General features: G+C 58.4%; 2 protein-coding genes across 2 annotated transcripts in view; both read right to left on the reverse strand.

Annotated features, from left to right (window-relative positions):
- The window catches only part of LOC128331391 (zinc finger protein 628-like), a 30,456-nt gene extending 20,381 nt beyond the window's left edge, over positions 1-10,075 (reverse strand). The window contains exons 1-5 of the mRNA XM_053264736.1: positions 9,810-10,075; positions 8,401-8,527; positions 6,614-6,748; positions 4,375-5,416; positions 3,495-3,576 (exon numbers count right to left, since the gene is read on the reverse strand). Coding sequence (XP_053120711.1) covers positions 3,495-3,576; positions 4,375-5,416; positions 6,614-6,748; positions 8,401-8,527; positions 9,810-9,833 — 1,410 coding nt within the window. The 5' untranslated portion in view covers positions 9,834-10,075. The remainder of the gene's footprint in view (positions 1-3,494; positions 3,577-4,374; positions 5,417-6,613; positions 6,749-8,400; positions 8,528-9,809) is intronic.
- Positions 10,076-15,909: 5,834 nt separating this feature from the next.
- On the reverse strand, positions 15,910-24,638 carry LOC128329361 (high affinity immunoglobulin epsilon receptor subunit beta-like). Its single transcript, XM_053260398.1, has 7 exons — positions 23,908-24,638; positions 22,819-23,092; positions 21,655-21,768; positions 21,011-21,064; positions 20,191-20,391; positions 19,555-19,653; positions 15,910-18,369 (listed from the first exon to the last, which is right to left on the reverse strand). The coding sequence occupies exons 2-7, from the start codon at positions 23,071-23,073 to the stop codon at positions 18,283-18,285; spliced, it is 810 nt and encodes a 269-aa protein (XP_053116373.1). The 5' UTR covers positions 23,074-23,092; positions 23,908-24,638; the 3' UTR covers positions 15,910-18,282.
- Positions 24,639-26,163: the final 1,525 nt, after the last annotated feature.

A 26,163-nucleotide genomic window follows, 5' to 3' on the forward strand; every position in this document is an offset into this window, starting at 1 on the left:
CCCAGTTCTCCTCTGGATCATTCAGATGTGCATTGGCAAACTGCAGACGGGCCTGTACATGTGCTGCCTTGAGCAGGGGGACCTTGCGGGCACTGCAAGATTTCAGTCCTTCACGGCGTAGTGTGTTACCAATTGTTTTCTTGGTGACTATGGTTCCAGCTGCCCTGAGATCATTGACAAGTTCCCCCCGTGTAGTTCTGGGCTGCTTTGTCACTGTTCTCATGATCATGATCACCTCCACGAGGTGAGATCTTGCATGGAGCCCCAGACCGAGGGAGATTGACAGTTATTTTGTGTTTCTTCCATTTGCGAGTGATCGTGCCAACTGTAGTCACCTTCTCACCAAGCTGCTTGGCGATAGTCCTGTAGCCCAGTCCAGCCTTGTGCAGGTCTACAACCTTGTCCCTGACATCCTTCGACAGCTCTTTGGTCTTGGGCATGGTGGTGAGTTTGGAAGCTGAGTGATTGCTTGCTTCTATGGACGGGTGTCTTTTATACAGGTACTGTAACAAGCTGGGATTAGGAGCACTCCCTTACAGAGGGTGTTCCTCATCTCAGCTCGTGACCTGCATATAGTGAAAAGACACCTGGGAGCCTGAAATCTTGCTGGTTGATAGGGGATCGAATACTTATTTCCCTCACTACAATGCACATCCATCGCTGACTTTTGGGCACTGGGCTTCTGGGGGTTTGTTTGTTGTTATTCTGTCTCTCACAGCTACGATAAACCTACCATTCCAATTATAGCCTGGTCATTTCTGTGTCAGAGGGCAAACGGACAAAATCAGCAGGGGATCAAATACTTATTTCCCTGTATATAACTGTATATAAACAGTTAAAAACACTTATACATATTAAGAGTTTAAAAACAAATTTTTAAAGTGTATTGTATTTGTTGTGTGTGTCTTGTGATTTGTTTGTCTTGTCTTAGGTATTTTTATTGGATGTTTTTTAACATTGAGCCACCCAGAGAACAATTTGTTTTGGGGTAGCTAACAAATAAAAATTTCCTTATTTTATTTATTATTATACTGCTTTTCCATAACTTAAATTGTAATGTGTGGTTGTACATTTCCAAAGAAACCTGGCCTTGTCACCTGAATTAAAACATAAGATCACAGCTAAGCCAAGAGGGCACCCAGGGTCCACTTTATTTATTTATTTATTTATTTATTTATCTATCTATCTATCTATCTATCTATCTATCATCATCATCATCAATTTATTAATTTGATTTCTATACTGCCCCACATGGCCTGGGGTCCTCCGTGCTGTGAAATGCCGTTCCTTCAGCGGGTGCTGCTGTCTCCCCAAGCCCAACAGAAGCCGGGCTCCTCCTGGCAGCAGGCACATGGGTGGGGTGGGTGGCCCCTCCAGGGCAGCAATGCCTTGGCCAGTCCCAGCACTGCACCACCCCCGCCCTCTCTCTTGCAACCAGAAGAGCCCCCTCCCCACCTTTAAAAAAGGCCACCCACAAGACAAGGGGAGGAGGCGGCCCAGTGGGAGGGGCCTGCTGAGACCAGGCAAGGACTGGCTGGTGGTGGCCTCTCAAGTTTGCGACCTGGAAGCCCAGGGCGGGGGCAGCCATGCCTCCTCCCCCCCAAAAAAATGCCAGAGGGGGCTTGAGCCAGTTCGGGTTAAAGCGTACCCCTCGGGAAGCAGCCGTGGGCCACTGCCCCTCTCCTGTCTCTCCAGGCATGGCCTTTGCCATCACCCTGCATGGGGAGCCAGGAAGGAAAGCGTCCCCCTCCCAAACAGGGGAGGGAGGGGGTTCCCCGTGGGCTCCCCTGGGGTGCTGCTTTTCTCCTCCAGGTCCTGTAGTTCCACCCGTGGGAGGGGAGCCGCTAAATCGGTGAGCACAAGGGAGCAGAGTCAGGGCTGGTTTCAGCCTGTGGGCGGGGGGGGGGGGTCGTGCTGGGCTGGGTCTGTTCAGAACAGCAACAGGAGGGGAGAGGCAGAGCGCGGTCTCAGAGGCCATCCTCCTGTGAGACAGGCTTTCAGATACTGAGGACGCCAGAGCTGCCGGACCGGGCCCTTTCGGTGTGGAAAGCAGGGGGTCTATCCCATACGTTGTCCCTGGACATAGGAAGCTTCCCTGCCCTGAGTCAGGACTTTGGACCACCTAGCCCGGTATTGTCTACTACCCTGACTGGCAGCAGCCCTTGCAGCTCTTCCCCAGCTCTGCTACCCAAGAACCTCGCAGCTGGAAACTGAACCTCGCACCTTCTGGATGCAAAGTGCACAGTGAATCCCTGGGGTTAATGCTACACAGTGAGAAGTTCCCCCTTTTCTCCATCCTAAATCTCCTGCCACTCAGCTTCATTGGGTGACGCTGCATCACCCCTGCAATGAAAATGAGGCAAGGAGAAGGGGCTTGGAGGCTTCCTTGTGGTCTAGATGGTTGCCAGCCCAGCTGAGGTCGAGGGGCAGCCAAGGGACCTCCCCACTCCTTAGCCCAAAGGCAATTAGCTGTACAAAAGGGCCCCCAAGCCTGATTTTGCAGGAGGCCCCAAGATTTTCTAGGGCCAGCCCTGAGCAGAGTAGTTTGCTTTTTGTGCAGGTTCACCCGGCACGTAATGCCTAGAAAAAGAACTGTTTTGAAAAGAGTTTGATTAGAAGGGGATAAAGCTTTATTAAACAAAGTGCACAATACTGCAAATTGTGCCTGCAGAACTCACAAGATGCGACTGCGGCAACATATCGGCAATACTGGAATTGGTATCATTGGAGGAGTGAGCTGAGAGGCTCACGTGTGGAGCTTTTTGCATTGGAAAAATTAAATGTCCCCCCCCCCGCAAAAAAAAAAAAAAAAAAGGAAAACACCTCAGCCACATATGCTACTATATATGTTCTATGTGTGGGAAAGGATCGATGTTTTTGCTCCAGGCATTTGTAAGATATTCCTTGCATCCAATTTGGTATTCCAAGCAATTCTGGGTTCAGGTTTCGCCAAAACCAGAGCAAGGCTTTCTGGAGAAACTGCATGACAGAGATTGTCGCCCTCCTCAGCCGTGCAGAGTGGTGGGGAGCAGCCCACCAGATTCACGTGGGGACACGTGGGCGGGGGGGGCACAGTAGCTCTGCAGAGACGCAGCGGCCGGGGCTGCAGGTTCCATCCCCGGCACCTCCAGGGCAAAGAGGCTCCATGGGGAGCTGCCGCCGCTGCCGCCACCGCCGCCGCCAGTCAAGGAAGCCAGAGAGCAGGGAGGCGCAGCAGTCCCCGGCCGCTGCTTACAGCCCTTCAGACACACACAGGGCACCGGGGCGCCGCTGGCGAGCAGAGCAGGGCTTTTGCAGGCCGGAGGTCCCCAGCGCAATCCCTGGCGGCAGAGCAGGGGACAGAAGGCCCCGCCCAAGGCAGCCGGCAGCGGGCACCAGACAGACCAGGCGGGCACCGCCAGGGGACCCATGCCCCCCTCCGCCTAAGGCGGCTCCAGAAGCTGGCGTGGACCACCTCAGAGGCGCCTCCGCAGACGGCCCAGGAAACGCTGCACCAGGGCCTCCACCAAGCAGGGGGGCGGCTGGCTGTCGACAAGGGGGGCGAAAGCCAGGAGGGGGGCCCTGGCCGGCTGTTGCCTTGAAAGGGGGGTGGGGCACGAGAAGAGAGAGTGAGTGCTTGCTTAGCGGGGCACAGACTCACCTGCCAAGAACCCAGAGGTGGGGCACTGAAGGGTCAGCTGAGCGGGAGGGGTGCAGACAGCCCACCCCCCCAACCCCTGCCCTTGGAAGGGGGAAGTTCTTCCAGAGCTCCCTGGCCCAGAATGCCCCTGCCCCTTCCCCCAGCCTCTTTCCATCAGCCTCCCAAAAGCTGGGGATTGCCAAGAGCGGCTGCGTTTTACCCCGGGGGGGGGGGTCTCAGGAGGGCTAGGAAGTCCATTCTGCACCACAGGAATGGTCTGGGAGGCCGGCCCAGAAGGGTTGGTCACTTCGAGTGGGCGCGGGGGGAAGCCCGCATCAGTCCTTTGCAGCCGCACAGAGGCCAAGAAGCGCACCCCAGCCCCACCGCCGGGGCCCCCCCGAATGGCACCGTGCCTGCCCACTGGCTGGCCAAGGAGGCCTGCCCCACGGCCCATGCTTGACGGCTGCGCTCGCCTCAGGAAGGCTGAGCGGAAACCGTGAGCAGGCGCAGGGAGGAGCCCCCCCCCGCCCCAGAGGAGCTCTGGGGCCGATGCCCTCCTCTCCGCAGGACTCCTCTTCTCCCAGGGCCCCTCGGACTGAGCCTCGCTGCCTTCCTAGGAGGCCGAGAGAGCGACTAGCCCAGGGAGGCGGGTGGCTGAGCAGGGACTTGGCCCCAGCTCTGGGGGGCCCTCGCCCGCCCCTCGGGGTGTCCCCGGGCCAGCCCAGAGCAGGTGCGGCAGGCGCGCTCCCTAGGGCTCCCCGGCTTCCTGCTTGACCTCCTGCTTGAGCTGCTGCTCTCCGCTGCCGCCGTGGGAGGCCTGGTGCTGGCGAAGCTTCTCCTGGGAGCGGAAGCCGCGGCCGCAGTGCTGGCAGGCCGAGGGCCGGGCGCGGAGGTGCAGCCGGCGGTGAGCCATGAGGCTGGCCTTGGTGGGGAAGCTGCGCTCGCACTCGGGGCAGGCGAAGGACAGCTCGCCCGTGTGCAGCCGCTGGTGGGCCAGGAGGTTGCCCCGGCGGCTGAAGCTCCTCTGGCAGGTGGGGCAGGAGTAGCCCCGCTCCTGGGCGTGCCGCAGCCCCTGGTGGACCTGGAGGCTCTCCTTCCAGCTGAAGCGCTCCCCGCACTGGCGGCAGGCAAAGGGCCGCTCCTCCTGGTGGGCCGCCCGGTGCTCCCGCAGCTCCGCCGGGCTGCCCAAGGCCGCGCTGCAGATGGGGCACTGGTGGGCCGGACCCCCGCCGTGCTCGCCCTTGTGGGCCAGCAGCTGCCCCCTGTGCTGGAAGACCAGCCCACAGAGCCCGCAAGGGTGGCCCCCCTTGGCCGTGTGGGCCGCCCGGTGGCGGAGCAGGTCCCCCCTGAGGCAGCAGACGGCGGGGCACCGGCTGCAGCTGTGCCGGCTCTTGCCGCGGTGCTTCTTGTGGGCCAGGAGGTTGAGGCGGGAGCGGAAGCACTTCCCGCAGGCCGGGCAGACCAAGGGGCCTTTCCCCGGCTCCCCGGCATGGAGACGGGCCTGGTGGCCGCTCAGGGCCTCGATCTCCTCGAAGGTCTCCCCGCACTCGGTGCAGATCAGCAGCTCCTCGCAGCTCACGGTCCCGGGCTCCAAGGAGCCCCCGCCCGCCCACGAGGGGCCCTGCAGGACGCTCCTCAGGTCCGTCAGCTTCACCTCACACCAGCTGGGGCACCTTTCAAGGGAGCGGAAGTCTGGCCCCGGGACGCGCCCCTCGGGGAAGGCGGTGGGGCTCCAGGACCCAGGGGCCACCGCCTCCTCCTTGATCACCTGCGGCTGGACGCTCCCGCCCCAGTCTGCTGTGGGGAGAAGGGACAGGAAGGCCACAGGTGAGGAGGGCGCGGCCAAGGCAGGAGCGCTAAAGCCCTCTGGTTGGGTTGCAAGGGTGGCAGCCCGTCACAGGAGCCGAAGGGCAGCCACCTCCCCAGGGCCTCTGGGGAGAGGCGGGGTCTGACCCTGGCGCTCGCTCCCAGAGGGGAAGCCAACTCCTCCTCCCTTGGGCCACAGGCCGGCGGTTGGCTTTCCTCTGCAGAAGCGACCCAGGCTCTCTCTGCACACTGTGCACAGCAGAGGAAACCCGGCAAGCACCCAATTCAATGCTGCCCCTCCCTTGTGCTGCCCCTAGACATTTTGCCAAGTCGTTTAATTGTACTTGGAGGACTGGGCAGCCAACTTTTCCGCTCCAAAGGGGCATCTGCACGTCAGCACCCAGGACTGCACAGGGGAGCAAGAAGCAGCCTTCTCTGCTTCTCGCCCCTTTGTTGCGGGGGGGGGCTCTGCCAGGGCTCCCCCCCCCGCAGGGAGAGATCCCCAGATGTTGTTGACTACAACTGCCATAGGAGGGAGTTGCAGCCAGCAGCATCGGGGAGCCCTGCAAGGGGAACACTCTCCAGGCTTCCCCATCCGATGGATCAGCTCATGACTAATGACTCCTGTTCCAACCGGCCTCCCGTGGCTCTTCTCCCACGTGGGAGACTCTGGGACCCCACTTGAAGCCAGCCGCATCTCAGAGCCGCCACTTCAAGGCAGCCACGGGTGAGAAGGGCCGCTGGGGAGGTCTCCGGACCGGGGGAGCAGCGCTGCTGGGGATCCAGCCGCAGGCCAGAGCAGAAGACGCGGCGTCTGCCCAGCACCGCCCAGAGTGAGACACCTGCCAGTTCTGCATCAGAAGGGAAGAGGCCGCCGGAGGCCAGTCCGAGAAAGCGAGGCAGGGGGGCAGCCGGCACCACTGGTCAAGGGCGGCCTGTGCAGAGGCTGGAGGCACCTGGGGAGGGGGCTCGGAGGGGCGGCATATGGGGCAGGAGCCCCACACCCAGCCGCGGAGGAATCTACCGCCGGCGGCCACCTGCTCCTCCTAGAGCAGCCAGGATTGGCCAGCTGGCCTCCCTCCCTGCCAGCTCCCACCTTCTTGCCTCCCACTTGCGTCAAAAGGCCCCCCCCCCCCGGCTCAAGCTCCTGCCCTTTCGGGGGGGGTGTTTAAGGTCAGCGCCACTCACCAGGACTGGGGCCCCCACAGGCTTCTCTCTCCTCCGCTCTGCTGCTGCTGCTGCTGGGGGGGGGATCCACCACGCACGGCTCCTCCCCTTGCTCCATCTTGCATAGGAGTGCCGGTTTGGGGGGAGGCACAGACCCTGCATGTGGGAGGGAGGGAGGGAGACGCCCGGCTGAGTCTGTGGCCGCTGCAGCAGCCCCGGGAGAAACCGGCCAGCAGTGGGCCTTGAGGGGGCCTTCCTCAGAGTTTCCAACTCAATTGGAGCCCCCAGCCTCCCCCCCCCCGCCCCCCCCCCCCGCGCACACACACACACACACACTCTTTGGCCTGAAGTGCCTGGGCAACACCTGAAAAACTGCCCTTGGGAGCCACAGCTGAGCATACCGGCACTTCTGGTTGCGCCAAAGCTCCCACCAGGAAGATTCCTCTGATCCCCACCCCCCACCCCACCCCCCATCCCGCGCAGCCCTGAGGATTGAGATCCTGGCCTTGCTCAGCGTCCCCAAAGTGCTTTCCAATGTGAGTCCCTCCAGAGTAGCTCACGGCCACTCCCATTTTACAGGGGGACAACTGAGGCCCACAGAGTGTGGCCTGCCTGCAGCTGCCCAGTAAGGGGTGCCCCCCCCCACATTTCTCGCCTCTATTGGGGATACATCTGAGGGTACCAATTCTGATAAGGGCTGAGGCCTTATCATCAAGTCACCATGGCCAGGAAAACCCTTGGGAAGCAGCCTGCAACGAGGCTACAGCAAGCTGCCCGCTGGGCTTGCATCAGACCCTTCAGATCGCTTTCCTGATTAAACCCGACCACAGGGTCACTACGGATCTCCCAAGGGTGCTTCCGTCCTTCCTGTGTTGTGACACGGCAGTCCCTGCGCTGACAGCAAAGGGCCGTCCACATTTCCGAAGCCTTCTTTCGGCTTTTCTCTTTGCGTTCTATCTAGTGCTACAACTTTGCCATGAACCTTCCCGCCTTTTACGATCTCCTGGAGAGGTCCCGCTACAGTTGCCACCGGCTCACTTGGTGGCGACTTGGGACTGGGCCTTCTCTGTGGCTGCCCCAGGGCTTTGGAATATGCTCCCTGCTGAAATCAGAGCATCTCCTTCTCTGTTTGTTTTCAGGAAGGCCCTCAAGACTTTCCTGTTCTCACAAGCTTTTAGTTAGAATTTTAATAATTTGTTTTATATTGTTTTTATCGTGTCTTATGTATTTTAACCTGTGGCTTTAATGCTGGGATTCGTACATCGCCTAGAGATTTATATTATCAGGCGGTATTAAAATATGATACATAAATACATAAATAAAATAAGTCCATTGCAGAAAAATAGCTGTAATTTCCTGTTGTAGGAGTTTGAGATTCTAGGGATGGTTTCCAATACGACCCTGCCCAGCCGAAGCATTTTGCCCCTGCTGAGGTGTTTTGTCTGGAAAGCGCCCAGGAGACCAATTTCTGCACCAATCTCCATGACTCGTTTGAGGACATTGTACACTGCTTTGGGGGCAGAGCGTGTGGTGTACAGAATTCAAAATAAATAACGACGGCAGTGGATTATACACAAACATCGTTATTTATTTTGAAATCTACCTCTTTGCTGTCTTAAAAGCTCTGTGCCCTGTGGCTGAAACAGAACTGGGCACCAGCCCCCAGCGGCCTCCAACATGTTGAGCCCCACCCAGCTCTCAGCTCTGGTCCCTCGAAACTGTTCTGCAGAGCAGGGCAGCCAGAGGACTCCTGGGCAAGGTCTGCTCGAACGGCAGGGCCGGGCAGATGCGCAGCCCCAGATCCTCACCCAGGGAGGCCACCAGCTCAAAGGTGTCCTCCATGACATCCTGGTAAAGCTCCTTCTGCCACTCGGCCAGCTGGGCCCACTCCTCTGGGGAGAAGTAGACGGCCACGTCCTCAAACACCACTGGGATCTGGAAGAGAGAGGATCGGGGCCCCTTCAGTCACCCGCCACCTGCAGGGGGGCAGCAGGCGCTGGCGGCGCTCACAGGCACCCCGGACCAGGACCCGCCTGTCGGGGGCTGCCTGCCATGCCCAGGTGCCGGCCCACTGCGCCTCTGAATCCCAGTTTCAGGGAGCAATGGGGGGGGCAGGCCCATCTGCGGCCGGTGGGCTTCCTGCTGGGGCATCTGAGGGGCCACAGTGGGAGACAGGAGGCTGGACCAGAGGGATCTGGCGAGATCGTCCAGGAGGCCCTTCTGAGGCTCTTCCATCCCTTCCAGTGTTTCAGGCAAGGTGGCCCCTCCCTCGGGGCTTGTGGGGAGCCAGAGCACCGCCCTGCTTTCCATGCCTGGGAACAAGGGAAGCAACCACCAAAAAGAGGACGCCTCTGAGCATGCGCAGAGCAGCTCCCCCCCCCATGGTGTCACCACAACCCACCCTATGTCCCTGGGATGGCTGAAGGCGGCAGAGCACCCCACCAGGGCAGCCACTGCCCTCTCTCGGCAGCCCCAGAGGGCGGATCAAGGGGCCGCTTCCGAGGAGACCTTGCTCACCAGTCTGACCCCACGGGGGGGGGGGGTGCCTATAAGCCCCAGAGCACCTTCCTTCCTCCAGCTGCAGCGGCAGGGGCTGAGATGAACTGCCCCCACCCCGCGCAGTTAGGGAAAGGCACCCCAGGGCGGGCCCCGGCAGCAGGAGGGCAGCAGCCGTCCTTTCAGCCCGGAGCAGCTTATGGGCTTGAATTACAGGAAGGCAGATTTGGGGGGGGGGCTCGGGGGGGCGCTCTGCGAGCAGAGGCTGGGCAGCCATCTTTGGGGTGCTCGTCCTCCAGCGCTGGATTTCCTTTCGGGAGCAGCAGCAGCAGCAGCAGGTGGGACTACTAGATGACCTCTCTGGACACCCCCGCCCGGTTCTGCGACCTCTCGGCTTCGTTCCCGGGAACCTGCTGCTGGGCGGCGGCGGCGGCTGCTCCACAAGAGCGCGGCTGGCAGGAGAAAGCAAAGGGGGCGGCGGCGGCGGCGGGGGGGGCTGTTATTCCGGCCCCATCCTCCCGGGTCGCCGGAGAGAGCCACGTGGCGCTCGCCTCCCCCACCAGGCAGGGCTGCCGATCTCCGGGGGGCCTGCGGCGCGACCCCCTCCCGCTCCCACCCGAGACAGCCCGCTGGACCGGGAAGCATGCAGACGTGGAGAAATGCACCCGTGTCGTCCCTCCGCCCGCCCGCCCGCCGACCGGCCAGGCGCCCCGCAGCAGACCTGGGAGGCGCTCTCCGCGGCCATCTCCCCGCAAGCCGGAGGACGCGGGGAGCCGCCGGCAGCCTCGCCGGCCCATCTGCCGCCGCGCGCCCGCCTCCTCCAGCGGCTGCTTCCGCTGCTCGACGTCGCGGGGTTGAAAGGGCGACGGGGCGGGCTCAGGGACCCCCCCCCGCCCTCCCCAACCAGCAGCCTGCGGCGGGCGGCTCTCGGCCAGAGGCGGCGGGGATGGGCGGCGGGGCGGCCACCGGAATGGGCGGCTTGGGCGCGGGTAGGCCCCCCTCTCGCCAGCAGCGACTCACGGCTCAGGCAGTCTCCTCTCTCCGACGCCAACCGGAGAGCCTTCCGGGTGGGCTCCCCAGAGTGCTCCAGTCGGCCCTCCTCTGGATAAGAGCCCGCCAGACCTGGCAGTTCGGCCGCCACGGGACTGGCAGCTGCAGACGGGCGGCGAGGGGGGGGGGGCCAAGACCGGTGGCCGGGGGGGGGTCCTTCTGGCATCTCCCGTTTCAAGGATGATTCCGGGAATTCAGGAGCCCCCTTTTGATCATGCTTGGAGCCCCCGCCCGGCGGCTACCAAGGTTGGAGTGAGCCGGGAAGCGAGGTGGTGAAATGCCCCCCCCCCACTGCCTTCCTCTCCTTCACCTTCTACTAGCTGCAGAACAGATGGGGGGGGCGCACTGGGACAAAAGAAAAAGCGGCTGCCCGTTAGTGACTCACTCACTCCGTTTGCTTATCGGGGTCTCCGAGAGTTGAACAACACAAGGGGGGGCGGGGGCGGGGGGGGGTTCCTCACCAGAACTGAAGCCGCCGGCGCGCAGCTATAGAAACAGGATCATGTCGGCCACAGACGCTGTTCTCCTGGGCGGGCTGTTTCTAACCCAAGTGCAACAAGGGCAACGGGTATGCGCGCCCAGAGACCAAGCAGGCGTGCACACGGGAAGGCAGGCAGGAAGCGGGTTGGGTTTCTGGTGCTGCTGCTAACTCCTCATGGCGCATCACGGAGGAGCCCCAGCAGCGCCGCGTCCGCCAATCACCGGGCTCGCTCTTCCTTCCCCCGCATCAAACTTCGACCGTCTCCTCGCCCCTGCCCGCCTGCGCTGCGAGCAGGGGCGGAGGGGGGGGGGAGCCACTCCTCGGCATGGCCAGGAATCGGGGTGAGGGAGGGAAACGTCCGCCCCTTGGGGCTTCGGTCGGAGGAGGAGACTCCGGGCTCCCGCTTCCCCCAGGGTAGCTGGGGAAGGAAGGGAGAGTTGGAGGACCCCTTTTCCAAGCGGAGCCCGCCTCACTCGCTTTGCGCCCCTCAAGTCCCTGCACCAACTTTAAAGGAAGGAGACCGGCGAAGAAGCCGCGCGGAGCAGGGCCGGATTAAGCTAGTGTGGGGCCTGTAGCATATGTTATGAAGGGGCCCCAAATTTTAAAAATGCACATAAATATTGAAACATAAATTATTTACTTGCATAGTAAAGTAATTCAATTATTTCATTTGCCTAGTGCACCCCCACCAACCGCCCCATGCCTCCACTCAGCTGAGCCAGCCAGTCAACAAACTTTGCAAAACACCCCCACACACACACACACACACTTTTGTGACTCCTGACCGTGGGTTCTCCTTTGGAGTTATTTTCACAAAGAGAAAGAGGGTGGGGAACAAAACCCTGAATGTTTAAATTAAAAGGTTCTCAGGAATTCTGTACTTTGAGAAATCTGAACCTATTAGCAATTTTGGCACACAACAGTGGATGTTTGATTCCAATGTGTGCAGAACATATTGGATCCCAGCAAGCATCACATTAAAAGGGCCATTTGACAAAAGAATATATGTTTAACCTCTTGTACAAGCCTGACAGGAAAGCGGATGTATATTTAAAATAGTTGATGCATTGCAAATGAATGTGATTATGATGAGGTGCATTAGCAACTTCCATGAAAACAGAAGTATCCAAAAGACAATCTTTTGGCAGGAGGCACAGCCTCTTTCAATCTAAATTACACTAACATGCTTAATATGAAAAGGAGGAAATGCACAAATCAAACTAGCTGATTGGAGGCGGGCTGTTCTGGGCCTCTTCGCTTCACAGGGCAATGACTTCCTGCTCCTCCCCTGGTTCAGCTTGCAGCAGAAACGTCTGTAACCACCAGAAGGCGGGAGCAGCAGCCTCAATAAACTGGGTAGGGTGGGCCCGGCAAACACATGCAGGAGAGAGGACATGCAGGCGCAGCAAGGGAAAGGGGCCCCGCCTATTTATTTATTTATTATAAATTTTATATCCTGCTGTTCCTCCAAGGAACTCAGAGCAGTGTACTACATACTTACACAACAACCCTGTGAAGCAGGTTAGGCTGGGAGAGAAGTGACTGGCCCAGAGTCACCCAGCAAGTCTCATGGCTGAATGGGGAATTGAACTCGGGTCTCCCGCAGTCCTAGTCCAGCACTCCACACCACTACACCACGCTAGCTCTATTCATCGTATGTACCGGCCGCCGGCCATTGCGTGGCCTGCCCAGGCAGTGGGCTGCAATCGGGTGGGCACTGCGGAGTCAGGATGGATAATGTCATGTGACTTGCCTCTGTGGGGGCCCTTTGAGGTGGCGGGTTGGGAGACAACAGTCTCCCCTTGCCCAATAGACGGTACGCCTGCTGCTCCTCCACACCCGTTCTTTGACTCCCAACTACTGCCCTTTGTGATGTCAGTGTCAGCAATCTGGCCACCAAGAAGGGAAGTCCAGGAAGATAGTCCACAATACAAACTGGGCTGCGGAAACAAAACATGGCTCAGAATAGTTCTTTATATCAGGCTTGGGCTGAAAGCTGTCGATACAAGGGTTAAACATAAGAACAGCCCTGCTGGATCAGGCCCAAGACCCATCTAGTCCAGCATCCTGTTTCACACAGTGGCCCACCAGATGCCGTTGGAAGCCACAGACAGGAGTTGAGGACGTGCCGTCTCACCTGCCATTACTCCCCTGCAACTGGTACTCAGAGGCATCCTGCCTTTGAGGCTGGAGGTGGCCCACAGCCCTCTGACTAGTAGCCATTGATAGACCTCTCCTCCATGAAGTCATCCAAACCCCACTTAAAGCCATCCAGGTTGTTGGCTGTCACCACATCCTGTGGCAGAGAGTTCCACAAGTGGATCACGCGTTGTGTGAAAAAATACTTGTTTGTTGGTCCTAGACCTCCTGGCAATCAATTTCATGGAGTGACCCCTGGTTCTAGTGTTGTGTGAGAGGGAAAAGAATCTCTCTCCACTTTCTCCACACCATGCATGATTTTATAGACCTCTATCATGTCTCCCCACAGTCATCTTTTTTCTAAACTAAAAAGCCCCAGGTGATGTAGTCTTGCCTCATAAGAAAGGTGCTCTAGGCCCTTGATCATTTTGGTTGCCCTCTTCTGTACCTTTTCCAGTTCAACAATGTCCTTTTTAAGATGTGGTGACCAGAATTGTACACAGTACGCCAAGTGTGGTCGCACCAAAGTTTTGTATAAGGGCATTATAATGTTAGCCGTTTTATTTTCAGTCCCCTTTCTAATGATCCCTAGCATGGAATTTGCCTTTTTCACAGCTGCCGCACATTGAGTCGAGACTTTCAACGAGCTGTCCACCACGATCCCAAGATCCCTCTCCTGGTCCGTCACCGACAGCTCAGATCCCTTCAGCATAGACTTGAAGTTGGGGTGTTTTGTCCCAATGTGCATCACTTTACACTTGCTAACATTGAACCGCATTTGCCATTTTGTCGCCCACTCCCCCAGATTGGAGAGATCCTTTTGGAGCTCTTCACAATCCGTTTTGGATTTCACTACCCGGAAGATTTTGGTATCATCTGCAAATTTGGCCACCTCGCTGCTTACCCCTACTTCTAGATCATTTATGAATAAATTAAAAAGCACTGGTCCCAGTACAGATCCCTGGGGGACCCCACTTCTTACTTCCCTCCACTGTGAAAACTCTCCATTTATACCTACCCTTTGTTTCCTGTCCTTCAACCAGTTAGCAATCCACACATGTACTTGTCCCCTCATCCCATGACCGCTAAGTTTCCTCAGGAGTCTTTGATGAGGAACTTTGTCGAAAGCTTTTTGGAAGTCCAGGTAGACTATGTCAACTGGATCCCCTTGATCCACACACTTGTTGACACTCTCAAAGAACTCCAAAAGGTTGGTGAGGCAAGATTTACCTTGGCGGAAGCCATGCTGGCTCACTCCCAGCAGGGCCTGTTCTTCTAGGTGCTTTACAATTTTATCCTTGAGGATGCTTTCCATCAATTTGCCCGGAACGGACGTTAGGCTAACCGGCCTGTAATTTCCCGGATCGCCCCTGGATCCCTTCTTGAAAATCGGTGTTACATTTGCAACTCTCCAGTCCTCTGCTACAGAGCCCGATTTCAGGTATAAGTTAAATATTTTAGCAAGGAGGTTGGCAATTTCACATTTGAGTTCTTTGAGGACTCTTGGATGGATGCCATCCGGCCCTGGTGATTTGTTAGCTTTCAGTTTTTCCAGACAGTTTAGAACATCATCCCTTGTCACTTCTATCTGACTCAGCTCTCTAGCCTCCATCTCTAAAAAGCCTGGTTCAGGAACAGGTATATGCTCAATATCCTCTGCTGTGAAGACAGATGCAAAGAACTCATTCAGCTTCTCTGCAACTTCAATATCCTCCTTAATAATCCCTTTCACTCCCTCATTGTCTAATTGTCCAACTGCCTCCCTGGCAGGTTTCCTGCTTCTGATGTACTTAAAGAAGTTTTTGTTATTCCCCTTGATACTTTTGGCTAAATGTTCCTCAAACTCTCTTTTTGCCTCCCTTATTGTCACCTTGCATTTCTTTTGCCAGAGTTTGTTTTCCTTTCTGTTCTGTTTGTTTGGACAGGCCTTCCAATTTTGGAAGGAAGTCTTCTTCCCTTTTATGGCTTCCTTGAAAGTACCCATTAGCCATGCTGGCATCCTCCTGGACTTAGTGGTACCTTTCCTCCTTTGGGGTATACATTCTAACTGGGCTTCCAGTATTGTCGTTTTGAGTAAACTCCATGCACTCTGGAGCAAAGTGACTCTCCTGATTTTCCCTTTCAGCTTTCTTTTCACCATACTCCTCATTTTGGAGAAGTTTCCTCTTCTGAAATTCAAAATGTCTGTGTTAGACTTCCATGGTGATTCTCTCCCCACATGTATGCTGAATTTGATGGCACTGTTGTCACTGTTCCCTAAAGGGTCGATGACACTGACGTCACGCACCAGGTCCTGGGTGTCACTCAGAATTAGATCCAAGGTCGCCTTCTCTCTGGCTTCCTCAGACCGATGTCCTCCTTGCCCAAGACCTTCATTCTCCCTGACAGCAAAGGAGCTACCAGCCCTGGAGTGGGATGCCTCTATCACGTCCCTGAAGGTCTCATCCACATGTCTCTCTGAGCTTCTCCAGATCCACCACCTTGGTCTCAAGGGAACGGATTTGTTCCTTGAGAGCCAGGAGCTCCTTGCACCGAGCAAACACCCATGACTTCTGCCCATGGGGCAAACAGTCATACATGTGGCACTCTGTGCAATACTCTGGGAAGTGCCCCCTCCCCTGCTGACTTTCTGTCTTCATACTGTCTTGTTGGCTGTTTACAGTATTTAGAGACAGTTTATTAGAAGTAGTTTATCTGTTTATTAGATAGTTTATTAGAAGGATAGGCCTCAGCTGTAATGGTCAGCTATTTAACTGTCCAAACAGCCTTTCCCAAGAATATGAGGGATATGAGGGAGGGATTTGTACTTACGTTCTCTTTGCTATCAGGCTCCTTGTGATCACAGGAGCTTGTTCCAGGCTCCCCCGAACACTTCCCGTTAAACTCCCGCAAAACTCCTATGTCCTGTTGGCTATCCCTGTGTGCTATGCTCTGTTCACTATGCTCTCGGGCCTGTACCTCTTATGTAGAGAGTATTCTTCCAACTGAAGGTGCTTGTTCATTAAGACAGACAGTCAAGAGATTATTTTGGTTATTGTTAGATTTTTTTAAAAAAATCCTGATTTCCCCCCAATAGCCAGATTTAGCGATGGGTTTATTGGGTCCTCCTGACCAGCTGTTTGCCCAGAGAACGAAGCACACACTCCAGAAATCAAATTAACCTTTTATTTGAGTTACAAAAGAAAACAAACTAGAGGAGCTATTCTTAATCATCTCAACATTTTAAAGAGTCTGCTCGATATCTTACCACTCCAGGTAAACCAGCAAATCAGTCTTGGCACCACAAAAGAGAAAATGCAAAATAGGAGATTCAATGAAAATCAAAAGAAAAATCTCAAACTTATAGAGTTTAAAGCTTAAAGGAAGGGAAAAATTAATAGAAGAAATTAAAGACTATAGCGAACGGCCAACACTCAGCCGAAAAAGCCCCTTCTGTGTTCTTGCGGTATGTTCTTTAGAACACAAGCCATCTTATAGTAATGAATTGGCCGGCATGTCCCAATGCCCGACGTACCCAACCCTGGATCTGACCTAAAGCCAGCTCCAGCTTTCTCTCTTCTGCTGAGAATCCTCTCAACACAAAACGGGCACAGTCATTTCCAAAAGAACAGCTACAGGCCTGTATGAAGTTCAAACAGTCCTGAACCGAAGTGAAATACACAAATCCATGATTTAAAAGCATAGAAGCCCTTTATGTGGTATAAATGTGACTGCATATGGGGTGTGTGTGTGTGTGTGTGTGTGTGTGTGTGTATACACACACACAGAAAAATGCAAGCCTCCAGTATGACCTTAGACCCGGGCCTTTGCAGAAATCACCCACAGCCATTTTCTCCCTGTACGGACCAGTTCAGCAGCAGCCTGGAGTGGGGTGGGGGCAAAAAAATGGCCAGGGTCCATCTGGACAGAATCCATACGGGCCTGTGAAGATGTGAAGTTGCCTCCTACCATGTCAGGCCCCTGACCTGCCTAATCCCACCTTGCATCTATGTATATACTTATTTTAGTGTTATACCTGTATACTGCGCTTTGTCCTAAAACCTCAGAGTGGTTACCAACAAGTTAAAAACAACAACAATAAAATTTCAGTTTAAAAACCTGACAAAAACAAAGGATGGCTGCATTCAAGAGAGAGCTGCAGGACACTCATTGGCCAAAAGCCCAATTCCTCCTAAAGGCCAGGAGAGAGGGAGCCAAGCAGATCTCAACTGTGAGCAAGTTCCACAGCCTGGGGGCAACCACCAAGAAGGCCCTGTCATGTGTGCTCCACAAATGGGCCTCAGCAGGTGTCAGCACACGGAGCAGCCTTCCCTCCCCAGTCAATCTGGTGAGGTGGGGGTGGGACCATGGCTGGGACCAAGAGGTCCCTCTGGTGCCTGGGGTGGGGGGCAAGCAGTTTGGGGCCTTAAAAGGCAATAACCAGCACCTTGAACTGCAGCCAGTGAAGTGCCTCCAGAATCGGTGTAGCGCGTGCACTGTGTGTGGCCCCAGACATCTGCCTGCTGGGCCTGGCAGCAGCTCAGAGGTCCCAAGCAGAGGAGCCTCCCTCATCATCGTCTCCCAGCAGAGCTTTTTCAATGGGAGGGGTTCAGCCTGCGTGGCCTAAGGGGGGGCCCCTCTGCCACTGAGCTCTGGCTCCACACCTGGACCCCCTCTCTCTGCGCATGCTCAAGGGCAACGCCTGCAGCTCGTCAGCCTCCCACCCCCGTCCCTGCCACAGAAATGCCTCCCCCCCCCCGCACCCTCTGCTGCAGACGTCTGCTCTGAACTCGAAGGAGCTGAGCTGCCTGGACTGGCTGACAAGAGGCTGGGAGGCTGGAGGGTGGTGGTCACAGATTCATGACAGAGACGGGGGAAAGCCCCTCCAGGCTGCTGTGGATGCGCACAGTGAGGTGCAACAGAGCAGTGCCACAAAACCCAACATCCACCGTTTAAGCCAGGGGCTGTCAAACGGAGGCTACTGCTGTTGGACTACAACTCCCATCACCCCCTGTCGCAATTGCCAGCACCAGGGCCTGATAGGAGCTGAGTTCCACAACAGCTGGGCTGTCTCAGGCTGGCCACTCCTGGGCAAAGTGATCAGACCACGTGGAGAGTTCTCTCTGCAATTCCACTCCCCAGCGCTGTGGGCAACTGAGAAAAGCGTGCCCCCCCATCGATTCCTCCCCCCTCCGCCCTTGCAGCTGCTGCCTGTGCCTATGTGTGTGTGGTGACTCTGCATTTCTGCGGCGCTGCTCTGGGCTCCCAGCCGGTTTGCAAGGACCACGCAAGGCACCCGCACCCAGTTCCAGAAGAGACACTTTAATGAATGGATGTGCACCACGGCACCCTGAGGAGGGGGCCAGCCCGCCCAGCCAGCCTCTTCTATTGGCGGGAGGCTCCAGGCAGACCAGCCAGGGCGCGGAGGAGGCAAGCACAGGCCGGTGGGCATTGGCTCACACGCGCGGGGTGGCCCAGTCAGCAAAGAAGCAAAGGCACTTAGCAAGCAGGACGCAGGATGTGGCCCCGGGGAGCGGGGCCATGCTCAGGCGATGTTCTCAGTTCTGGCCGCATCCTCATAGGGCGGAGGCACCTCCGGATCCCCCACGATGGCGTAGTTCTTATTCTTTGCCTGCAGGTGGAGCGGGGGGGGGTCAGTTTAATTCGGGAAGGAGAGAAGAGCTGGCGGGGCCACGGGGAGGCCAAATGCTCAGCTACAGCCGCTGTGGGGCTGCTGCTTCTCCCTTCCACGGTGGGACTCCCAGCCTGGACCACCTTGAAGAGTGGGCTGAAGGCAGACCACCAAGAGCACACACCCCGCGCCAGCGAGACTGTCTCCAGCCGAAGCGGAGGGCCAGGCCCGCTGCCTGCTCAAAGTTCTACCTTTTGGGGGGGGGAGGAGTGTGCAAGCCCATATGGCTTCCCAGAGCTTGGGGCAGGGGTCTCCCATCCAGGCACTGACCCCCCAAGACCTGCTTAGCTTCAGCAAGGAGGCTGTGTGGCATGCCCTTGGACCAGGCTCTGGGATGGTGCGGCTGGGCTTCGTACCCGCAGAAGACTCTCCGTACGGGATGTGCATGACATGGAGGAGAGGAGGGCGAAGACCATGGCCAGGGCCGTATCTGGATCCTGCCCATCTGCCCCCACACTGCCATTCTTTGCCCTTGGGTGCCAACGCTTGTTCTGAGCCCTCATGGCCACCTGGATACACTTGGGGGCCCTGCGGGCAGTGGCAACCTCAGGAGCCAACTGGGAGCTCGGAGAGCGAAGCCATACGCAGGACTCACTCGGAGGGTGGGGTGGGGGGAGCGGCAGCACTTCTCCTAGCCCCCCCCCCCAAAGGCAGCAGGAGCAAGAGGAAAACCAGCAGCCCCAGAGGCAACTGTGACCCACTCGAGTTGGAAAAGCCACTTTCCCCACTGGAGAATATGGCTGCTTCTAACTGACGGGTACAGCACTTAGAAGTCAACTGAGCCAGGCAGTTTCATAGGAGCAAGTGCAGATGATGCCGCCTCCCAGCCCACCTCCACGTGAACTGCCCAGACCTGCAATGAAGTTCGTGCGTGCGCGCACACATGCACACACACACACAGGCTTGACGCTTCAACATTCAAACCCATATTCTCAATTGGAAATATTGATTTGGGGAGAAAACTGCAGGAGACCCCTCCCTCCACACACACACACAGAGTACCTTGCTGTTTCTGGGAGGAATGGTGAGTGCTTGGTGCTCCCTGGGAATGTCAGGGATTGGGCCCAGCTGCTTGGTGAGGTCTCAGGGTCTGCACAAGCCGCTCCCTCCCCCAGCCCCAAGTACCCTCAGTCTGCAGCACAGCACGAGGAGGCAGGAGAAGGCGATCCCGAGAGCGGCCACCGAGAAGATGAGCAGCAAAATCCGAGTGGCGAAGGCGATTGTCTGGGGGGGAGGAATGGAGACAAGGAGTCTTGGCTGGGATCAGCATGAGGGAGGCCGGGCCAGGCCAGGCCCCACCCACGATCCCTGCCCCTCTATCTCCTTGTTCCGGGGCCCCTATCTAAGCGCAGCCACCAAGCGGTGGGTGCCACCTCGTGGAGAATCAGGGCCCCAGCCTGGACCAAGCAGCGGCGAGCCTTGGTCTTTGTCCAGCAGTCCTCTCCTCACGCGCTCCCTCCAGCCCCGCCCCCCACCCTAGTTCGGGGGTGGGGAGCCCACGGCTGCCATCAAGACGGCCTTCAGGCCAGAGACCCGGCTCCCGTTTCAGCAATTCTTTCTCTCTCTCTCTCTCCTGATCTTGCACCTCTGCTCGCCTCTTGCAGCTCCACTCTGAGCTGGTCCCACAGGAGCCTGAAGGGGACATGCATGGTGCCTCCTGCCGCCCGCCCCCCCCGACTCGGCAGCGCCCCCACCCGCTCCCACCCTGAGACCCGGCTCCCCAGAGGGTCTGGCACAGTCCGCCCCAGAGTGCGAGCTCACCAGGAGGCTCCATAAGGTGCTCTGGCACTGAGCCGCCCTCCAGTCGTAGCTGGGGGTGGAGGCCCAGGGCTGCTGGCTCTCACAGAGGTCTTTCCTCAGGCTGTAGGAGCTGCTCAGGTTCGGGATGCGAGCGATGCCTTGCGTCAGGGCCACGCAGCAGGCCACGACGCTGGCCAGGTGGAAGACCATGGCCGGATAGACCTGCAGGCGGAGGCGGCGGCGGAGAAGAAGGGGGAGCACATCACCAAGGAAACCTCGCGGGGGCGGGGGGGCATGGGGTTCAGCCAAGTCCAGGCGGGGGCGGGGGGGCATGGGCTGCGGGCCGGGCTGGTCCTCGTGGCTCACGGGTGCCGGAAGAGGGGAGGAGCCGCCCCAGGTGGCGGCAGCTGCTGTCAAAGCCGGGGGGGCGGCTGCAGGCCTGAGAAAGGCGGAGAGACGCTGCCCAAGCAGCCCGCGTTCGTTCGCAGCAGCAGCAGCACTGACTGCTGCCCTTGCCGGCTGGCGAAGAAGGCAAGCTGGGCCCGGGGAAGGCCGGAGGGCTTCAGGCACAGGCTGCAGCAGAAGACGGCGCCAAAGAGGAGCACTCGAGATGACTCGGGCAGGATGCTGCCTGCTGTGCTGCACACCTCCTCAGGGCTTGGAGCACAGGACTCATGGTTGCAGGGGCTGCATCATCGGGACGGCAGCCTTGCCCCTCGACCTCTTGGGTGGTACCCACCAACCCACACTCCTCGCTTGCCAGTCCCCGCCCGAGCCAGCCCAAGGACCAGGGACCCTTCCGCGCAAAAGCCGGTGCCCCAGGAGGAGAGGCCTCACTCACCCAACGGCTGCCGCGTCTGCCGCTCACCACGGCCGAGGTGCCGGAGGCGATGAACTGCGGAAGCAACCCCGGAGTCAGCACTGCGGCCCGCCTGGCCTCCTCCTGGAAGCAGCGTGCAGGCGCCCCTGCGGCTCTTTCAGTGACCGCTGCTGCGTCCAAGCAAGAGGCGGCAGCTCTCTGCCCGGGGCCCCTGGCAGGGGCCCCGCCTAGCTGAGTCCCCAGCCCCAAGTGGTGGCCCTGGCTGGCCGAGACCTTCCCAGCGCTGCTGCTGCCGGGCAGTCTTCAGGGTCCCATTTCTGCACAACGCCCACCGATTCCCTCCCCCCACCCCCGCTTCAGACTCTTGAGTAGCCAGTGCCCTTCTGCGCCAAGGCCAGGCTGCTCCCCCCTCCCCTCCCCTCCCCCTGTGGTTTCCCCCATGCCTGGGGGGGGGGTCAGGGATGTTCACTGTGGGCTAGGGAATTCTGTGAGCATTTCAGCCCCCAAGCCGAATGCCTCCTCATGCTCTCCTCCGCCCCCAGGAATACTGACCGACCCCACAGGCTGCTGCAGGCTGGCTATGCGGGCCAAGTGCTGGGAATGCTCCGGAATGAGCCCCTCCACGAGCCCCTCCCCCAGACCCAGCCGCTTCCCGAGAGACTTACCAGACCCCCCATCCAGAAGGGAGCTCCTGACCAAAGGCGTTCATGGAAAAACCTCTCCTGCTGGACGAGCACCCCAAGGCTGATGCACACAACTCCCAGCAGGATCTGGGCCCCCTGCGAGGCAAAGGCACCGGGGTTTTGCTTCCCAAGCAGGCACAGGACCCAACCGGGGCCAAATGCTGCTTGGACATCTGCTGCTGTAGGGCGCCCCCCCCCGCCCTCGAGCTTCAGGCTGTTTCTCTGCCTCCCCACCTGGCCAGCGGGGGGCAGGAGAGGGGCGGCGAAGGAGGAGGGGGAAATGGTGGGTCAGCAGGAGCAGCTCCAGGTCTGCAGAGCCCCCGCCCCTGCGGGGGGGCCTCTTTGGCAGGGGGGGCTGGTGGCCACTCCCTTGCTTGCCCTGGATGCCGTGCAGGGGACAGGAAGGTGGCCAAGGAAGACGGGGCAGCTGGGCTGGGGGTGGCCCCTGAAGAGCACTCTGAGCCCCCACAGGCGATTGGGGGAGGCGCTGTGGGGGCAGCGGAGGCAGCAGGGAGGCTTCTGGCAGGCTGCCATTTTTCCTTCCTCTCCCCGGCCTCGAGGCTGGCCGTGGCTCCTTGTTTGGGGAAGCGGCAACCTTTTCCTGGGAAGAGAGTCGCCACAGATGCCTCGCGCCCCCACCCCCACCCCCACTGCCCAGAACAGCACCGAGGAATGTCAGCATTTCTGGCCGCAGAAGGGAGGAACCGCAGCAGCAGCGGCCCCAGCTGGGCTCTGTCCGCCTGGATTGGGGCCCCTGCCTCTCCTCTCCTCCGTCCACCAACTGCAACCTTTCAGCGGGGGGGGGGGAGGAGAGTGGGGCGGGCCGGGACAGAGCGCCAGGACTTGCCTGATTGGGGCTGTTGGGGTGGGCATGGGGCGGGGGGGGGGCTGCCCGCTGTCATGGGAGCACCTGCTGCTTCGGCACTCCTGCCTGGGCAATGGCACCACTGCCTTTCACCTCCCGAGGGAAACGCACATCTGGACTCTGCCGCCGTGAAGAAGGCGCCTCCTCGGCATGCTTCCCCGGCAGTAAATGCGGAGGGCTCACCGAGGCCGTGCTCCCCAGTGGCTGTGCACCCCACTGCTGCCCCAGCCAGCCAGCCAGCCAGCCAGCCAACCCCCAGCCCACCCCACCGCGGCTCCTACCCCGAGGGCTTTCTCCTCCCCGCTGCCGCAGCCTTTGCCGACGACGGAGACGGTGGCGGCGGAGGCTGGAGCCCGGGGGGCTGGCTTGGGAGCCGCCGCCGCTGCTGCCTGCCGCCCTGCCCAGCACTGCCCCACGGCCTTGGCCAGGTAGGCGAGCGAGGACTCCTGGAGGATGGTGATGTCGATGCTGGTGTGTCCACCTGGCCTCTCCATGGGCCCCTCAGCCCCCTTCTCTTCCAGTGCGCTGGTGGACATCTTGGCCTCTCTGGAGAGTCTGAAAACAGCGAGAGAGACGCCTAGAGGGAGAGACAAAGCGCGCGGCGGCGGCGGGGGGGGGTGCACTTTGGAATAAAACGTGGGTCCGAGGGATGGTGGGACTTAAGCCTGCCACAGGGTTCCTGCGTTCCTAGGGCTGCCATTTTTAAAAAAGGCTCTGTGCCTTGAAAAACTTGGGGCTGGAATTCAGCAAGCAGTACATAGTGATGCGGAGTTGGAAACAATTACACCGGTTGAATTTCTGCCTACTTTACAGCTGTGGGAACACGGAACTGACCTTGCTTCGGAACTTACCAGCCTCCCTGTGTGCTTGCTTCTGCTCCCCTGTGATCCCTGCTCGGGATCGAAATATACAGATATAGGTACCCCACAAACCCCAAGGAAAGGCAGCTTTTAAAGGGAGGGATGCAGACCCTTTCCTGCTTCTGGAACGGAAAGAGGGTTTCCGCAGAAGACGCCCAGAGCCCAGTCGCCCTCCCTTGGCAGCCTGGGCATCTTGGCAGCTTCTGACTCCAGCAGGAAACAGGGCAGAGGTTTTCCCCGATCAGCAGCCAGGCTATGGGGCTAACAGGGGGCGCGGGGAAAGAGGGGCAACTGGGCGCACCTGCGCGGCGTTTGCCGGCCCCCGCCGCGGCTTCCCTCCCACGAACCGGGGCCAGCAGCAGCAGCAGCTAGCCGCGCTCTGCCTGCCCCGGAGCCTCCCGACGCGCTCCGGCTCGGGCGGGGACTGGCCTCGAAGGCCACGCTCGGCTCCGGGGGAGAGCCGGCCGGGAGCGCTGCAGAGGCCTCCGGGCGGCGTCTCTCTCTGCTTACCCCGCGGCGCGCGCTGCCTTCTCCTCCTCGGTCGCTCTGGACCCTCCTGCGCAGCAGCCCGCCCGGCGGAGGAGACGCTGAAGCTGCTGCTGCTGCTGCGGCGAGTCTGGGACCCGAAGCTGCTTCCTCCGAGTGGAATTTCCTCGGCTGCGGCGGGCGGGGCGGGGAGGGGAGGCGAGGCTGGAATCCCCCCCGGCGGAGCAGCCGTTCCCGGAAGAAGCCGCTTGGCCTTTGGCTGACCCCGCGCGCGCCGCCTCTGCCCAGCCGCTCGGGAGAGGCCCCCCGGCCTGCTGCCCAAGGCGGGTGGGGAGGGAGGCGGGGGCCGGCTGGCGCTCAGTCCTCCTCCTCCTCCTCCGGGTTCCAGCCCAAGCGCCTGGCTGGCCCTTGCCTGAGCCCCCGCTCCCCCCCCCCCACGCATGCCGGAGCAGGGTTGAACGGAGGCTCCCCCAGCCCGCCGCCCCCTGCCCAAGAGGCAGCCGGCGCAGCCCACCCCAAGACTCTCTGCGCGTCAGTCCGGGATGTTTTCTAACGGAAAAAGGCAAACTTCGCAGGAGGGAGAAGGAGGGGAGAGGAGGATCCAGCACGCGAAGGAGCCTGCCGGACTTCTTGGTTGGGGGAGGCTGGTGGTCCGGTGTGTGGGCCCCAGAGAACCCTGTGGGAAGTGAGGGTGGGCGGTGGAGTGGCTGGGAGTGGCCATAAGAGGAAGAACATCTCCCTGCTAGTGATGGGCTTCTATGGAGCCTGTGCCTGTACCCTAGGCTGGGCGGGGGTGGGCTTGGGATCGATTGTGGGGGCCTGTGGGTGTGCCCACAGAACGCTCTGTCTGAACTGACTGAGCTGGTTGCCGAGCTGGTGTCGGAGTTGCCCAGGCTTTTGGTGCTGCTGGGTGATTTCATCACCCACTTTGGGATTGGATTGTCTGGTGCTGCTGAGTTCATAGCAGCCATGACAACTCTGGACCTATTTCTTCTTCTTCTAACATTTCTATTCCTGTCTTCCTAGGGGCAGAGCCACCATTGGATGAACGGGTTCAAAGAACCCTGGCCATGCCCAATCAGGGCTCCAGTTTTGTCATTAAAAAGCCAGTCTGGAATTTGCTAAAATGCATATTGACAAGCCACAGTGCTTCTGGGAGAATGTCCTTTGGACAGATGAGACAAAGCTGGAGCTTTTGGGCAAGTCACATCAGCTCTATGTCCACAGACAAAAAACGAAGCTTTCAAAGAAAAGAACACCATGCCTACTGTGAAACATGGAAGAGGCTTGGTTATGCTTTGGGGCTGCTTTGCTGCGTCTGGCATGGGGTGCCTTGAGTCTGTGCAGGGAACAATGAAATCTCAAGACTATCAAGACATTCTGGAGCAAAACGTACTGCCCAGTGTCAGAAAGCTCTGTCTCCGTCGCAGGTCATGGATCCTCCAACAGGATCATGACCCAAAACACACAGCTAAAAGCATTCAAGAATGGCTAAGAACAAAACATTGGACTATTCTGAAGGGGCCTCCTATGAGCCCTGATTTGAATCCTATCGAACATCTATGGAAAGAACTGAAACTTGCAGTCTGGAGAAGGCACCCTTCAAACCTGACACAGCTGGAGCAGTTTGCTCAGGAAGAGTGGGCCAAACTGCCTGTTGACAGATGCAGAAGTCTCATAGAGAGCGACAGGAATCGCTTGTTTGCAGTGATTGCCTCTAAAGGTTGTGCAACAAAATATGAGGTGAAGGGTCCCATCATTTTTGTCCATGCCATTTTCATTTGTGTTATTATTTGAAATATTCTGTTGCATCAAAACTCTAAAGCAAAGTCTGATTTTTTGTTAAATGTGGAATAAACAATGGTGGGTGCCAATTACGTTTGTCAGTTTCAAGTTATTTCAGAGACAATTGTAGGTTCTTCTTTTTTCGTGGAGGGGTACCCACACATTTGTCCACGTGTGTACCTCTTGCCTGTGGGCTCCCCAGAGGCAACTGGTGGGCCACTGTGTGAAACACGATGCTGGACTGGATGGGCTTCCTTGGGCAGGGCTCTTTTCATGCTCATTTGGCCAAACAGCAGGCAATATTTAAAGTATTATTAATTTTGATGGGCTTCATTTTTCATTTGCAGCCAGATGTGAACCTATTGCAGCTGTGTGTGTCTATGGTGGGGGAACCCTACCTTCCCATGGTCCCCATCCACAGGGGCTCTGGTCTGATCCATGCCCCCTCCTGACCTGGCTGCTATTTACCCTGGAGAAAAGCTCCCACGGACACCA

Source organism: Hemicordylus capensis, chromosome 6 (genome assembly GCF_027244095.1).
Source record: "Hemicordylus capensis ecotype Gifberg chromosome 6, rHemCap1.1.pri, whole genome shotgun sequence".
Taxonomy (NCBI): Eukaryota; Metazoa; Chordata; class Lepidosauria; order Squamata; family Cordylidae; genus Hemicordylus; species Hemicordylus capensis.

Bases quoted from the DNA above. Each gene is read 5' to 3' on its own strand.
- LOC128329361 (XM_053260398.1), bottom strand. From the start codon at position 23,073: ATGTCCACCAGCGCACTGGAAGAGAAGGGGGCTGAGGGGCCCATGGAG. The intron at 20,392-21,010 runs GTGAGTGAGGCC...CTCCGCCTGCAG, and splicing joins GCAGACGCGGCAGCCGTTGG to GTCTATCCGGCCATGGTCTT. The intron at 18,370-19,554 runs GTACTTGGGGCT...CTCCACCTGCAG, and splicing joins TGCTGTGCTGCAGACTGAGG to GCAAAGAATAAGAACTACGC.